The 13,250-nt window shown below is 41.9% G+C and overlaps 1 protein-coding gene across 1 annotated transcript in view; it reads left to right on the top strand.

Moving 5' to 3' along the window:
* The first annotated feature begins 2,811 nt into the window (after nucleotides 1–2,811).
* The window catches only part of PHEX (phosphate regulating endopeptidase X-linked), a 178,266-nt gene continuing 167,827 nt past the window's right edge, over nucleotides 2,812–13,250 (top strand). The window contains exons 1-3 of the mRNA XM_053305270.1: nucleotides 2,812–3,437; nucleotides 8,649–8,717; nucleotides 12,917–13,078. Coding sequence (XP_053161245.1) covers nucleotides 3,314–3,437; nucleotides 8,649–8,717; nucleotides 12,917–13,078 — 355 coding nt within the window. The 5' untranslated portion in view covers nucleotides 2,812–3,313. The remainder of the gene's footprint in view (nucleotides 3,438–8,648; nucleotides 8,718–12,916; nucleotides 13,079–13,250) is intronic.

Below are 13,250 nucleotides of genomic sequence, written 5' to 3'. Positions count from 1 at the left end.
AGACTAAATTGGCATTCTTAAATTGGCATTCTTAAAATTCTAGTTGAATACTTCCCATAGCACTGTAACATCTAGTGATACTGTTTTTTGGCACCTACTAGTGAGGTTGTGAAATATTACACAGCTTACGTTGGAGGTAATATGGACTGAATCACGTTGTTCTAGAAGGCATCACTTTGATTGCAGTATTAACCTTCTATTGGCACTGAGATGTTCTTGAAGGAGCTGATTCACACATGCCCCAAGAAATCTTTTAAGAAGCTGTGAGAAACTGCCTCATTGCAGTGGCAGATTGAGGCTCATATTTTATTAATAACTTCAGTGTCTTTCAACGTGAGGGATCTCCAAAATGTTTGTTTTACAGACAAGGGGCCTGAATAAGCAATGCTCACACCAGTAACAAGTACATTTTGTTTGTGCTGAGAGTTAACAACATATTGATGTGGTTTCAGTCTTTCTAGGTCTCAGGTATGAACTCCATTTGTCCTAGAGCACAGAGAAACCCATATGCCATATTCATATGAGAGAGCAAAGCTCAGAAAAAAAATTAACAAGAGTGCTCTCAGTGCACTCTCTTTTCTTGTTGTTGTAAGGGCTGATAAGCTGTCACCTGACAGGCCCTGTGTTTATGCTGTATTCACATGGACAATCATCTGACTCAGCCAGTACTGGACCAAGATGTCCATTTTACTCATCTCAGTCTTCTAACACTGCCTAAGGCCTTACACACGGCCAAATAAGTGGGCGGGGCAGAGGGCTGGCAGGGAGGCAGGCGTGGGTAAGTCGTTGAAACCCATTCGTGATGGAGATTGTGGATTGCAATTATTCCCCATGAATGAGGAATTCCCAGGAAGTGTGAATCATAAGCTCATGTTGATTAAGTCCCTGCCTTTTGTACACACCTCCCATTGCTACTACCGATTGGAAGTTTAGTTGATGATTTAGCAGATGATTGGTGCCATGGCAAGTGGCAGAGCAGGGAGCCGGAGGAGTCAGTCCTCTGGCATCCCTCAATGCACCAGGTCAGAAGTGTGGTGCATTGAGGGATTGTTCCTCAGCCGGGTGCTCTTGCCACTCAGCTCTGTGTGTGCACAGCCTGCAGCCTGCAGCCCACACACACACATACTCTACTCCAAACCTGAGGTACACTTGCCCCCTTAAACCCAGGTTAAAGCCAAGGGTATATCCCTGGGTTTGGGGCCAAGGCAGCACCAGGATCGGGATCGATCCTGGTGGTGCACACAAGCAGCCAAGTCCAGGCTGGGCTGCCCATGTGAATAGCCTCATTATGTAATGGCAAAAAATTGTTCTGGCTTAGCAAGAGGTATTGTTGTTTCCTTTCCAGTTTAAAGCAATTCAGCAGTATAGAATGGCTCTCAAGTCCATCTTTGAACTTCACTTTTTTGAGCTAACAGCCGATGTGTTGCAAGATGTAAAAGCATAGCAATTTCACTGAAGTGTAAAATTTCATTGTAAAATAGGAAATGTGCTGAAATTGGGCCAGCTAAGTATGGGTAAATTTGCATTGGTAAATACAGATAGGAATAGAGCAGAAAGGTGAAACAAGAATTGTTACTGTAATGGGATTAAGGGTGCTGTGAAATCCAAGGTCAGTGAAACATGGCAAAATGAACCAGAGAGAAACTATTCTAAGAATGTGTTTTTAACCACCTTTTTCAGTAGGAGTCTCTGGGAAAGAAGATGGCAGTGTCAGGTCTGTTGGAGCTAGGAGTCTGGCAGCATCAGTTCTCAGTTGCAATGTCTCATAGTGACCATTGGGCGGGGGCGGTTAGGGTCATGGATAAAAGTGCTGGACTCTTCCCCTCTTTGTTCTTCCAGTGTTAGTCTCCATTTTGTCTCTCCAGAGGTGGCTCTTTGTTTTGGTCTCTTTCTTCAGCAATGAGCTACAGCTGAAATTAAGCTGCAGACTTTTTCACATTTGTTTGTAACCTTTTCTTTAAATAAATCCTTGTAGTTCTTTAATACCAGCCTCAAGACCTCTTGCTTTGCTGCTTTCTCACCAAACTGGTTTTGCTTTGCGATTTGGGACTCAACTGCCATTCTTCCCCTACAAGGTCTTGGCATGTGACCATAGTTTTATTTGAGCCAAGGTTTTGCTCTGAAAGCAGTTCTCAATGCCAGAGCTCAACCCTGGGATATGTGAGCTTTACCTCTGAGTATGTACAATGTGCAATTCTTTCATCAGAGAGCAGTCACAGCCTTCCTCTCACTCATCTGGAATTAAGAGACATATAAAATTAGGGGGTGCATCACTTACAGAAGGTGTATCTTCCAGGAAGGTTTCAAACCTGATATTTATTACTCTGAAAATCAGCCACTGGTAATTAATCTGAATCTCTTGGCTCCAACAGAGATGTTATTGTTAGTGTAGAACATTATTAGATAAAGGCAACATGTGTTAATCATAACCTCCTGGAAACATTCTCCAATACAAGAAGTACTTCCAGATTTAACCATTTGTGGTATGTCTGCATGGTGCCTATATCAGAGGGGAACTGCATTTATTTTATGCATCTCATCTTTCCAGTCTGTATGCCTGAAGCTTGCCCCAACTTTCTTCCTTTCAACAGAGTACTATGTTTGGAATGGGCTTATAAAAGTACCACAACACACGGAAATATCACTTGCCTGTGTGCTTTTTAAAGCCCTTCTGGAAGTTGTTTTAATAACTGCTTTGCCCTGTACTTAAGCATGGCTCCTATTTTTGGCACTTGGTGTCATACACAAAGCTCCCAAAATAAAAATGCTATAAGATTTCCCCCAAACGCCTTGCAAGCTTTAAGAAGGGAATGCACTTAGAGAGGATGTGTTTCTTCAATGAAGACAAATGGGGCAGCTAGGCTGAAAAAGACATATGGCCAGCAGATCATTTGGTTTCCTAAACAGGGGCAAGAAAACACTCCTGTTAATTTAGTGCCTGCAAAATTTGGTCAGAAGTCCAGTTTTTTATAGGAAAGGAGATATTTATATATATATATTGCTCAGTACAATCTGTTTGGGCAACATTGAGAAGTGTTTCTGCCCTGAACTGCTGATAAAAGGGATCTGGTCTCTGTATGTCTTTTCTCAGAGAAGAAATTTAATACTGCATCTTATGTGGTTCCCCGCCCCCAACCTTGGGAAGATTGAGGGACTTGGAAATGGGTCCTGACAGCAACTTTAGCTATAATAAATAAGAGTGATTGGAATAGAGCAGCCATGGACGGGACTTCTCTGTAGCTGAACAGAAACAAACAGCAGTAGAAAGGAAAGCAGACTTTTTATTTCCAGAAAACTTTGTAAATTCATCCTGATGGAAGGAGAGGCAGCAGGGAGCTCAATGCCAGCCAGCAAGAAACCAGCCAGCAGAATTCTCCGAATAGCCCTTGGTGTGTTTGTGAGCAGCACAGCCGTGCTTGGCACTGTACTTTTCCTGGGTAAGTTTCAATACTTGGGGCTAGCACAAGTGAAGCTTTTGTCAATGCTCTTCAAAAGTACTGCTAGAATGGGATTGCTGTTTGTGTATATTGGATGTCCTATGCTAATCACACTTCACTCCCCCCCAGCTGGAACTGTGAATGAGGTTGTGCTAACTGAGCAGAGGCACCTTTCAAGGTGGTGATTCTCTTTATATTTAGCAGGGGGAGAGCAACTGTCCCTATTCAGTCCCAGCACAGCATCCCTCCAGTGGCTGTAACTAGTGGCTACCTTGTGGCTTGTTGTTTAAAGGTTTTGAGCCCTTTGAGGACTGGGGGCCATCTCATTATTTATTCTTTTTCTCCACAAACCAGTTTAAGAACTTTTTAATAGAGAAGTGGAATAATAAAATAAAATAAAATAAAGTGTTGATGGAGGATCCTGACCACACAAAGACTGGATTAGATGAGCTAAAGGTCCTCAGGATGTCACCCTAATATTGTCTATGAATATTGTAACACAAGATTAAGTGAACTATTTTCATTCCATAGGAAGAGTTGTGTTTTTCATCATTTGGATAGACATTGGCATTTATATATAAAAATACTTATCATTCACCTTTCCACTAAAAATTTCCAAGGCAGCTAATAAAGCATATGAAAAGCAATAGAAAATAATACAAAAACATACATGTTCATTTAAGAAATGATACAAACTAAATTAATAGCAACATTAACCAGAGAAATACAGTCACTGGAGCAACACAAAAGCCTTCCGGAAGAGGGCCACCTTGACTTGGCATTTGAAGGACAGTTATACCTCCAGAATGCTGATACTTAACATATAACTTCTGAATACAGGGGTGCTGATCCCCCCGCTAACACCGCTAAGCATTTGAGGAGTTATCTCATTTTACTGAACTACTAGCAAAACATATTTTTATTCCAAACTGTCTCTCCTCCCCACACCCTTCAAAAGAATTCAAGTGAGGAGTTGCTCCTCAAGCTTTCCCCATGATGGCACTCTGTCTAACAAAAGTGGCCAATGTCTTTTGTGTGTCAGTAATTGACACATTGTATGTATGTAATGTAATGTATACACTTTGTGAATTCATTTTGAATGCCCATTCCATTCTGTTTCAGTTTCATTCTTGTTGAGAAATGCATGGGTGGTCTGGATAGTGCTTGCGTGCTTGCGCAAGCACATACAGAAATGTTTCTGAACAGTTAAAAGATTGCTAAATGAATTATGAAATCTTTATTGGGAAGGGGAAGAGTCTCTCCATCTAATGTATTAATTAGAGCTGTAAGAGCTGCGAAAGAAATGTTTCTTCTCCTATATCTGGATGTTATTGTGGTCAAATGTTGGCAATAATTTAATTATGATATCCATATAATAAATTATTATTTATTAATAATTTCAAATATATCTGAGATATATTTGTTTGTATTGTGGTCGTATGGGTCAGTTGTAAAGGGACAATAAAAGGCAACACTATGGTTGCATCTGCACCAGAATGTGAACTAGGTTAACAAAAAGTTTGTCTCTCCAGGGCATTTTCCAGATTACAGACTGCCACGTGTCCAATAAGTGCCCCTCTGTATTGCTGTATTGCTTGTTCAAAATTTTAATGATGCCTTATGGCCCTATAAAGTGGTAATAGTGTTGTGGTAGGGAGGCTTGCAATGGTGTTTATGCATTGCAGCATGTTGTTGTATGGAAGTTCTCCCCACCACCACCACCCATGCTTCGTGCTTGCTTCTTCCACCTCCTCACCACGGGGAGAGAAACAGGCAGGGAGAAATCTCAGCATTCCCCTCCGTTCATCCCCACAGATCCCAAACCTCCCTCCTTCTCCGCTTGCTTCCAATATAACTTGAACTTGTCAACACAGAAGGGGAAGAGAGACAGACAGGGAGGGAGGAGATTGGAGGGGCTTTATTATTATTCTTATTTTTCCACTGGTGTTCTTTTGCTTACTACAAGGCAAAGGGCAGGGAGAGAGAACAGTCACTTACTTAAAAGAAAACCCATTGAACTGAAACATAATTCATTTACTTCTGTTGCAATCCCACAACCCTCACTGGAGGAGTCCTCACCTCCTCTCCCCCTCCTCCCTCCTATTTATTTATTTATTTATTTATTTCTCTGGAGAGATGCCAGTTCCTGTCTTTCCCCCTTCCTGGCTCGCCACAGGATTCCCATTTGCTCTCCCCCCCACCTACAATAAGCAGTCCCCTTGTTTTGTCACTCCAGAGAATCTCCTCACGCACCCCACTCCCCCTCTTAAACACCCCTCCCCCCCATTATTGCTTATGCAAAACCGGAATGATGCAAGACAGTTAGATTTTTGTTTTGGAACAGCGCTTCCCCCTGGTGGCAGATTTGTGCAAGGCAGCTGAGAAGTTGCCCAAAAAATTTCATGTCACACACACACCCCACCCACCATGCAACTCCATTGCATGTGCAAATGGAGCAGGAGGAGGGGCAGATAAATACATTTCAAGGAGAATATGGACAGTCCTGCCTTGAAAACACATTGCAATGGATGGAAAATATGAATGGCCACCAGCCTACAATGAAGCATTGAATGACACTTTACTCTTGGTTTTAAACTATTGCACTATTCCATCACACTTTGCAATGCTTTACCCGTTGCAATTCTTGTAGTCCGGAAAATGCCCTGGAGGCTTTTCAGACAGAAGGGTTTACTTGCCTGCAAGTTTGGGGAATAATGGATTATCCAACACAAAAATATGATTTATTTATTTTTACCCTGACAAATTGTTAATTTTACATAATTCAGGCTAGGTTCCAGTATGGAGGAGGAAACCCAAATTGTGTAAAGTGCTCTCTGAAATATTGCATGGACTTCAGGATAAATCTGGCCAATATAGGAATGCACACCCACCCTCCCAAAATAAAGTTGTGGTAAAGTTGCCATCTGAAAAAGCTCCTGGAAACCCTGGAAGTGTAGTACTATGAAGGAGACTAGAGATCTCTAACAGAAAATTCTTTGTGCTTTCATTAAACTACAATTCCTAGGATTCTTTGGAAGAAATCTGACAGTTAAACAAGTATAACCTGATATAAATAGTAGTGTAGTATATGTGCCATAGTGACTAGCAGGACTAGGTGTAAAATGTTTTGTGAACTTTCTGTTGAAAAGCTGTATAGAAAAATCCTAATCATAGTATAGCATAGCATAGCATAGCATAGCATAGTCTTTATTTTGGTCTTTGACCAGCATAACCTAATAATAATTTCCTAAATACTAATAAAACTATTTGCCTTAGGAAAGTTATTATTCTTGTGTATTCAGGAAAATTGAAAGTGAAATATTGAAAGACACTTACAGGTCTTTGAGTAAGCCATTTTAACAGAGCAGATTTTCCCTACTGAGCACCTTTAGCAAATTATCATCCCCTCTACAGATTATAATTAGGGTATTATACAAATAAAGGCATTTGTGGGTATTTATTTTGCTTAATGAGCACTGCAATCCTATGCATGTTTGTTCAGAAGTAAGTTGCAGTGAGTTCTGGGATAGTTGGACAACTGTGTTGAGCTCCTATGTTATGATTACAAGAGGGTCTCTTACTGCAGCCAGGAGAAGAAAGATGGGTCAATTAAATGTGAATGACCAAAAATAGGCTGCTATGTACTGGGTTGTGTCAATGTGTTGATGACTGCAATAACTCTGCTTATATTGTTAATGTAAATTGTCTTACATTAGGTTGAAGTTCATTATGTTGGAGTTTAATTCAGTTCATTGGTTCTAATTATGATACCATACAGTTGTAGTAAAGTGCAAAGCATATTTTGATTTAGCAGCAACTTTCCTGCCGATGTTGTACACATGATATGCTGAATGTTCCCTTCCATGTTCTGAATATATGTATGTACAATCCTGTCAAGGTTGGTGGTGCATAGGATTTCCTGAAAACCACAGCTTTCATGTCTATTGCATGGGGTGATTATCACACCAATAGGCAGCCATATTGAAAAATTACTATTACTATTCAGAGCTGGTTTTGACTCCACATCTATGATTATTTATAAAGGCTGGCATTCAGGCTAAATAATTCATGAGCAGTCCCACTGAAATTAATGGGACATGTTAGTCATGACTAACTTCTTCCATTAATTTCAGTAGCCCATGTGATGTACAATGCTACAGTTCTGTAATGCTGTGTGCTCCTGGGCTGTTGCAGGGTCAGAATGCATCCCAATGCTGGTAGGATTTTGTGACAATGGATAAAATTGCAAAAGCATTGCTAGGACTTCCACCCATCCTTACCAGTGCCAGGGCTGCGTTCCATCTCTGCAGTAGCCCTGGGGCTCAGCGTTAGGGATCTGTGATGCTGTGAATCCTGTTGGCAACTGGGACTATTAGTTTCAATGTGATCCTTTTGCAAGAAACTGCACAGAATGACTACACCAGGAAAACAATTTTTCAGAATAAACACAAATACTCATGACTAACTATTAATTTCAGTGAGACTAACCATGAGGAATTTAGTCTACCTGTCAACCAATATTTCTTTTCATATACACATTGACCAATTTAATGCTTGTATGACAAGAGAAGTAATCATGGTGTAAACAGGTACCTATTGCCTACACCAGAGGTAATCATTGGTGGGTGCAGCTAATTGTTGTATTTGTCCCCCAAACCATTTGTCTTCTTGATGGTAAAATCACACATTGCCAACTTCACTTGTGAATCAAATCAGTGGTTGACATTCTAACACAATGCAGATGTTGCAGGAAGATGCATCCACGCCGTGGAGATCATTTCTCTTATCTTCCCTACGTTCAGATGTGCACGGTGCTTTAAAAAGATATGTCCCTGAGGGTCGTGCAGCCCACAGGGACATTTTTTTTGAAGGCACAGAGTATGGCTGAAGGCAGAGAAAATAAGTGACAATCACTCCCCCGCCATCACACACTCTAGTAGTGAAGAACCTACCAGCTGTATTAGGAGCAGCTTTCAACTGCAAGGACCCACTTTTCACTGCTTTTCTTTCATCAGGATGTCAGCCACTGACTAGTAACAGAGTAAGTGTCACCTGATTACTAATGCACAAGTAATAAAATATTCTGTATTGAGAAAGCTGTATGTGTGTGTTTCTGAAAGATCCCATTGCTACATGTGTCGTGATGATTTTGAGTCAAAGAAATCAATTGGTGCTATAAATGCTCATTCATGTTGCTTTTCTCTTTTACAGTTAGTCAAGGTCTTATCAAATTTAACTCTAAACAGCAGTATTGCTTGACTTCAGAATGCATTGAAGCTGGTAAGTGATGTCTTTTATTTCTTGCATTATAGTTCAAGTACATTGGTGTGGAGGCATATGAAATGTGTTCAAGAGTCGATTACTGCTTCTCCTCAAGCAGCCTTGGAAAGTTCTGAATTATAAAATCAACATCTCAGCTTTTTCTGTAAATCAGAAGTGGTGCTGAGTGCATATAGCTAGAAGTGTCAAGGAGAATAACTTTTAAACAATATATCAAAAGCAGAAAACTTGCCAGGGAGGCGGTTGGACCCTTAGAAGATGAGGGCATGAAAGGGATAAAGAAATTACAGAGAAGCTGAATGAGTTCTTTGCATTTATCTTCATGGTGGAGGATACTGACCATATACCTGCTCTGGAACTGAGCTTCTCAGGCTTGGAGTCTGAAGAACAGGGCCAATTTGAGGTGATGAAAGAGGATATTCTAAACTGTCTTGAAAAACTAAAAACAACAACAAATCGTCAGATCCAGATGACATCTACCCAAGAGTTCTGAAGAAATTCAATTTGCTGATCTCCTAGTAAAAATATGTAACTTGTCCCTACAATCAGGCTCTGTACCAGAGGACTGGAAAGTAGCTAATGTAACTCCAATTTTCAAAAATGGGATACAGTGGGTATCTGGGAACCTACAGGACATTTAGCTTTACTTTGTTACTATATAAACTGATGGGAAACATACTTAAGGACAAAATTGTTAAGAATTTTGTTAAGAAGAACAGGCCTTGCTGAAGGAAAGCCAGCATGGCTTCTGCAATGGCAAGTCTTGCCTCACTAATCTTTTAGAGTTCTTTTGAGAGTGTCAACAGGCATGTGGCTAAAGGTGATCTGGTTGACACAGTATACTTGACTTCCAAAAAACTTTTGACAAAGTTTCCCACCAAAGGCTCTTGAATAAACTTAGCTGTCCTGGGATAAGGGACTGGTTCATGTGTGGATTGGTAACTGGTTGAAGGACAGAAAACAGGGATAGGAATAAATGGACAGTTTTCATAATGGAGGGAAGTAAGAAGTGGGGTCCCCCAGGAATCTGTACTGGGACTAGTGCTCTTTAACTTGTTTGTAAATGATCTAGAAATTGGGGTAAGCAGTGAAGTGGCCAAATTTGCAGATGACACTAAACTATTTAAAATAAGGAAATCCAAAACAGATGGTGAGATGTTCCAAAAGGATCTCTCAAACTGGATGAGTGAGCAACTAAGTGGCAATGCAGTTCAATGTAAGCAAGTGTAAAATGATGCATACTGGGGCAAAAAACCAACTACACATATACGCTGATGGGATCTAAGCTGTCAGTGACTGACCAGGAGAAAGATCTTGGGGTTGTGATGGACAGCTTGTTGAAAGTGTCGACTCAATGCATGGCAGCTGTGAAAAAGGCCAATTTCATCCTTGGTAGGGATGTGCGAACATTTTCAGAAATGAACCTGTTCGAAACCGAACCGGTTCAGTTTGATGGTATGATGCCAAAACAAACCGTCCCCTGGGTTCGGGTCGGCATCAAGCTGAACCCCCCAACCTGTCTGTGGGGTTCCAAGTATGATTTTTTAAATTAAAAAATCAACTTACCCTCTCTGGGGGTCTTCTCCAAGGCCATGGGGGGGTGTCTCTGGAGGTTCCCCCTCACCCTGAAGGCATCAATTACTGGCAAAATCACCCAGTTTGTATGTTCTTCAGCCTATTCTGGACCTGCCCTTTACTGTGGTGGCTATTTTGGAGGCTGCTGTTCATGTCCAATGGGCCTCTGTATGGCCTGGGTCATGCCCTGGGCACGCAGAGGCCTATTGGGCATGCGTGGCAGCTTCCAAAATGGCCACCATGACAGAGGGCAGGCCTGGAATGCACCGAAGACCACCTGAACCAGGCAATTCTTGCAGTAATGGAGGCTGGTGGGGGGAGGGGGAACCTCTGGAGACCTCCCCGTGGCCTCGGAGAAACCCCCAGAGTGGGTAAGCAGATTAATTTTTTTTAAACTGTGGACCTCCCCCAAACTGGGGCCAGCGGGGTTGAAGGGCTGAAAAGCAGAACTGGCCCAGTCCAGTTCAAGTCTGGTTCAGACTCAAAACAAACTGGACCAACTGGTTTTGTGCACAGCCCTAATGCTAGGGAACACTAGGAAGGGAATTGAAAATAAACTGCTAATATTATAATGCCCTTATACAAATCTATAGAGCCACCACATTTGGAGTACTGCATACACTTTTGGTCACTGTATCTTAAGAAGGGCATTGTAAAACTGGAAAAGGTGCAGAAGAGGGCAACTAAGATGATCAGGGGCCTAGAGCACCTTCCTTATGAGGCAAGGTTTCAGCATCTAAGGGCTTTTTAGTTTGGAAAACAGGTGACTATGGGGAGATATGATAGAGGTGCATAAACTTATGCATGGAGTAGAGAGAGTGATCAGAGAGAAATTTTTCTCCCTCTCTCATAACACTGGAACCAAGGGCCATCCCATGAAACTTAAAGCCCGGAAATTTAGAGCCCACAAAGGAAGTACTTTTTCACACAGTGCATAATTAATCTATGGAATTCTCTGCCATGGAATGTGGTGGTGGCTTGTATGGCCTTAAAAGGGGCTTAGATAAATTCATGGAGGGCAGGATTATCAATGGCTACTAGTCTGGTGGTTATAGGCCACCTCTATCCTCAGAGGCAAGATGCTTCTGAATACCAGGTGCAGGAGAGCAACAGCAAGAAAGAGGACATGCCCTCACCCCTTGCCTATCAGCTTCTCAGGGGCATCTGCTAGGCCACTGTGTGCAACAGGATGCTGGACCTGATGCTGCAGGGCTGTTCGTACGTTCTTATGCTGCCTCATTTGAACCCTGTCCTGCTGGATCTAAAAGTCTATTGACTCCAACTTCACTAAAAGTCCATTGAATCCAACTTCCTGTTTCTCAGTGGCCACCCAGATTTATTTATTTATTTATATTTTAAAAACATTTATATCCCACTGTCCTTCCGAGGAGCTCAGAGAGGTGTACATGCTTATTTTAATCCTCACAACAACCCAGTGAGGTAGGTTAGGCTGAGGGATACATGACTGGCCCAGAGTCATCCAATGAGTTTCATGGCTGAATGGGGATTTGGACTTGGGTCTTCCCAGTCCTAGTCCAGCACTCTAACCACTATGCTATGCTGGCTTTAGGAAGCCTACAAAGCCCTTCCTGTGAAGCTAGTTCACTTGAATTGTGGCTGCAAAGACTGCTGGATAGGCTACTATCATAGGACTACGTTTTAGACAATGGTGTTAACCTCATTGTTTGGCCCTATGTGTGTGTGTGTGTTTGTTTGTTTTTTGGTAAATTTACATAACACTTGTGCCAGATCAGGATTGCTGTATGGTGAAGCTTTAATCCCAATTTGGATTGGGGCCATAGAAGTGGGAGAGATGGAAGTGCCCGCCATAACAGATATGGCATTCAGCTCTTCAGACACATGCCAGTGTATCCATGTGTGGCATCCATGTGCGGAGGAGGCAGTGAGTGATAGGCACAGGTGGAATTAGAAGTCCTGCTCTTCACTGCTATATGTGAATGCAGCCTTTTAATATAAAATCTGAATAGGGCTTTGGATATTTTAGAATGCTTGAAAGTGTACTGGCAAGCCCTTCCCCCTTCACCAAGGCACTCTGAACCCTGGCACCCCTTGCTGTCCCTCCCCCAAATCCAGCATTTGTCTGAGGAGACAAACACTGTACTTAGGAAGAGATTCTCCCCATGATTGCAAATGTTGTGGTGCCAGGACAGAGTTGACAGATATTTTGTGGTCTCCATAAGGGCAGTTTCAATGTGGGGCAGAGGGCAGAAGCCAGATTGTAGGGGGTCAAAAGTGGAATTGTAAGAGAAGTCAAAACAGTTGGCGGGAACAGCACATCTCCTTCAGCAGTAGGAGAAGGATGTGGTTGGTGAAAGCCCCCTCCCCTATGCTCTAAGGCATGTAGAGGAGAGTTTTGGAACCCATACAACCAAGACATCCTGACAGAGGAGTTTTCTTTAGAATAGGGGAGATTGTGTTTGAAGACAGGATGAACACAGGAACCAGAAGAGATTGATAGGTTGATGTTGTGGAGAGGAATAGATAATATCGGGGAGATGGTAGAGAACCTTCAGACGGGAATTTGAATAGATCTTGGACAATCTTATTGTATAGCATTTTTGCAATATCAAAGATGTTTCATGGAATCATGTGACTCTTTTCAGCTGCAGCCATCAAAAGCAAACTAAACACATCTGTGGATCCCTGTGACAATTTTTTCCGGTTTGCCTGTGAAGGATGGATAGAAAATAATCCAATTCCTGAAGATTCCTCAAGTTATGGCATCTACCCTTGGTTGAGGCACAATGTAGACCTCAAGTTAAAAGGTAGGTGGCTCCTTGCTAATCGCCTCAACAATTCATAGCAGAACACAGTGATCTGCTTTATATAGAATATACCTGCTTATACTGAATGTTAAGAAGTGGCGTCACACTCTGTTTTTGCTGTACTGTATTGCTTTTGGCAAAATCTCATGAGAGGAGAAGAAAAGAGAAAACA

Source organism: Hemicordylus capensis, chromosome 3, assembly GCF_027244095.1.
Source record: "Hemicordylus capensis ecotype Gifberg chromosome 3, rHemCap1.1.pri, whole genome shotgun sequence".
NCBI lineage: Eukaryota > Metazoa > Chordata > Lepidosauria > Squamata > Cordylidae > Hemicordylus > Hemicordylus capensis.
Note: the sequence above shows the minus strand (reverse complement) of the source record. Positions and strands in the feature narration are given on the sequence as shown.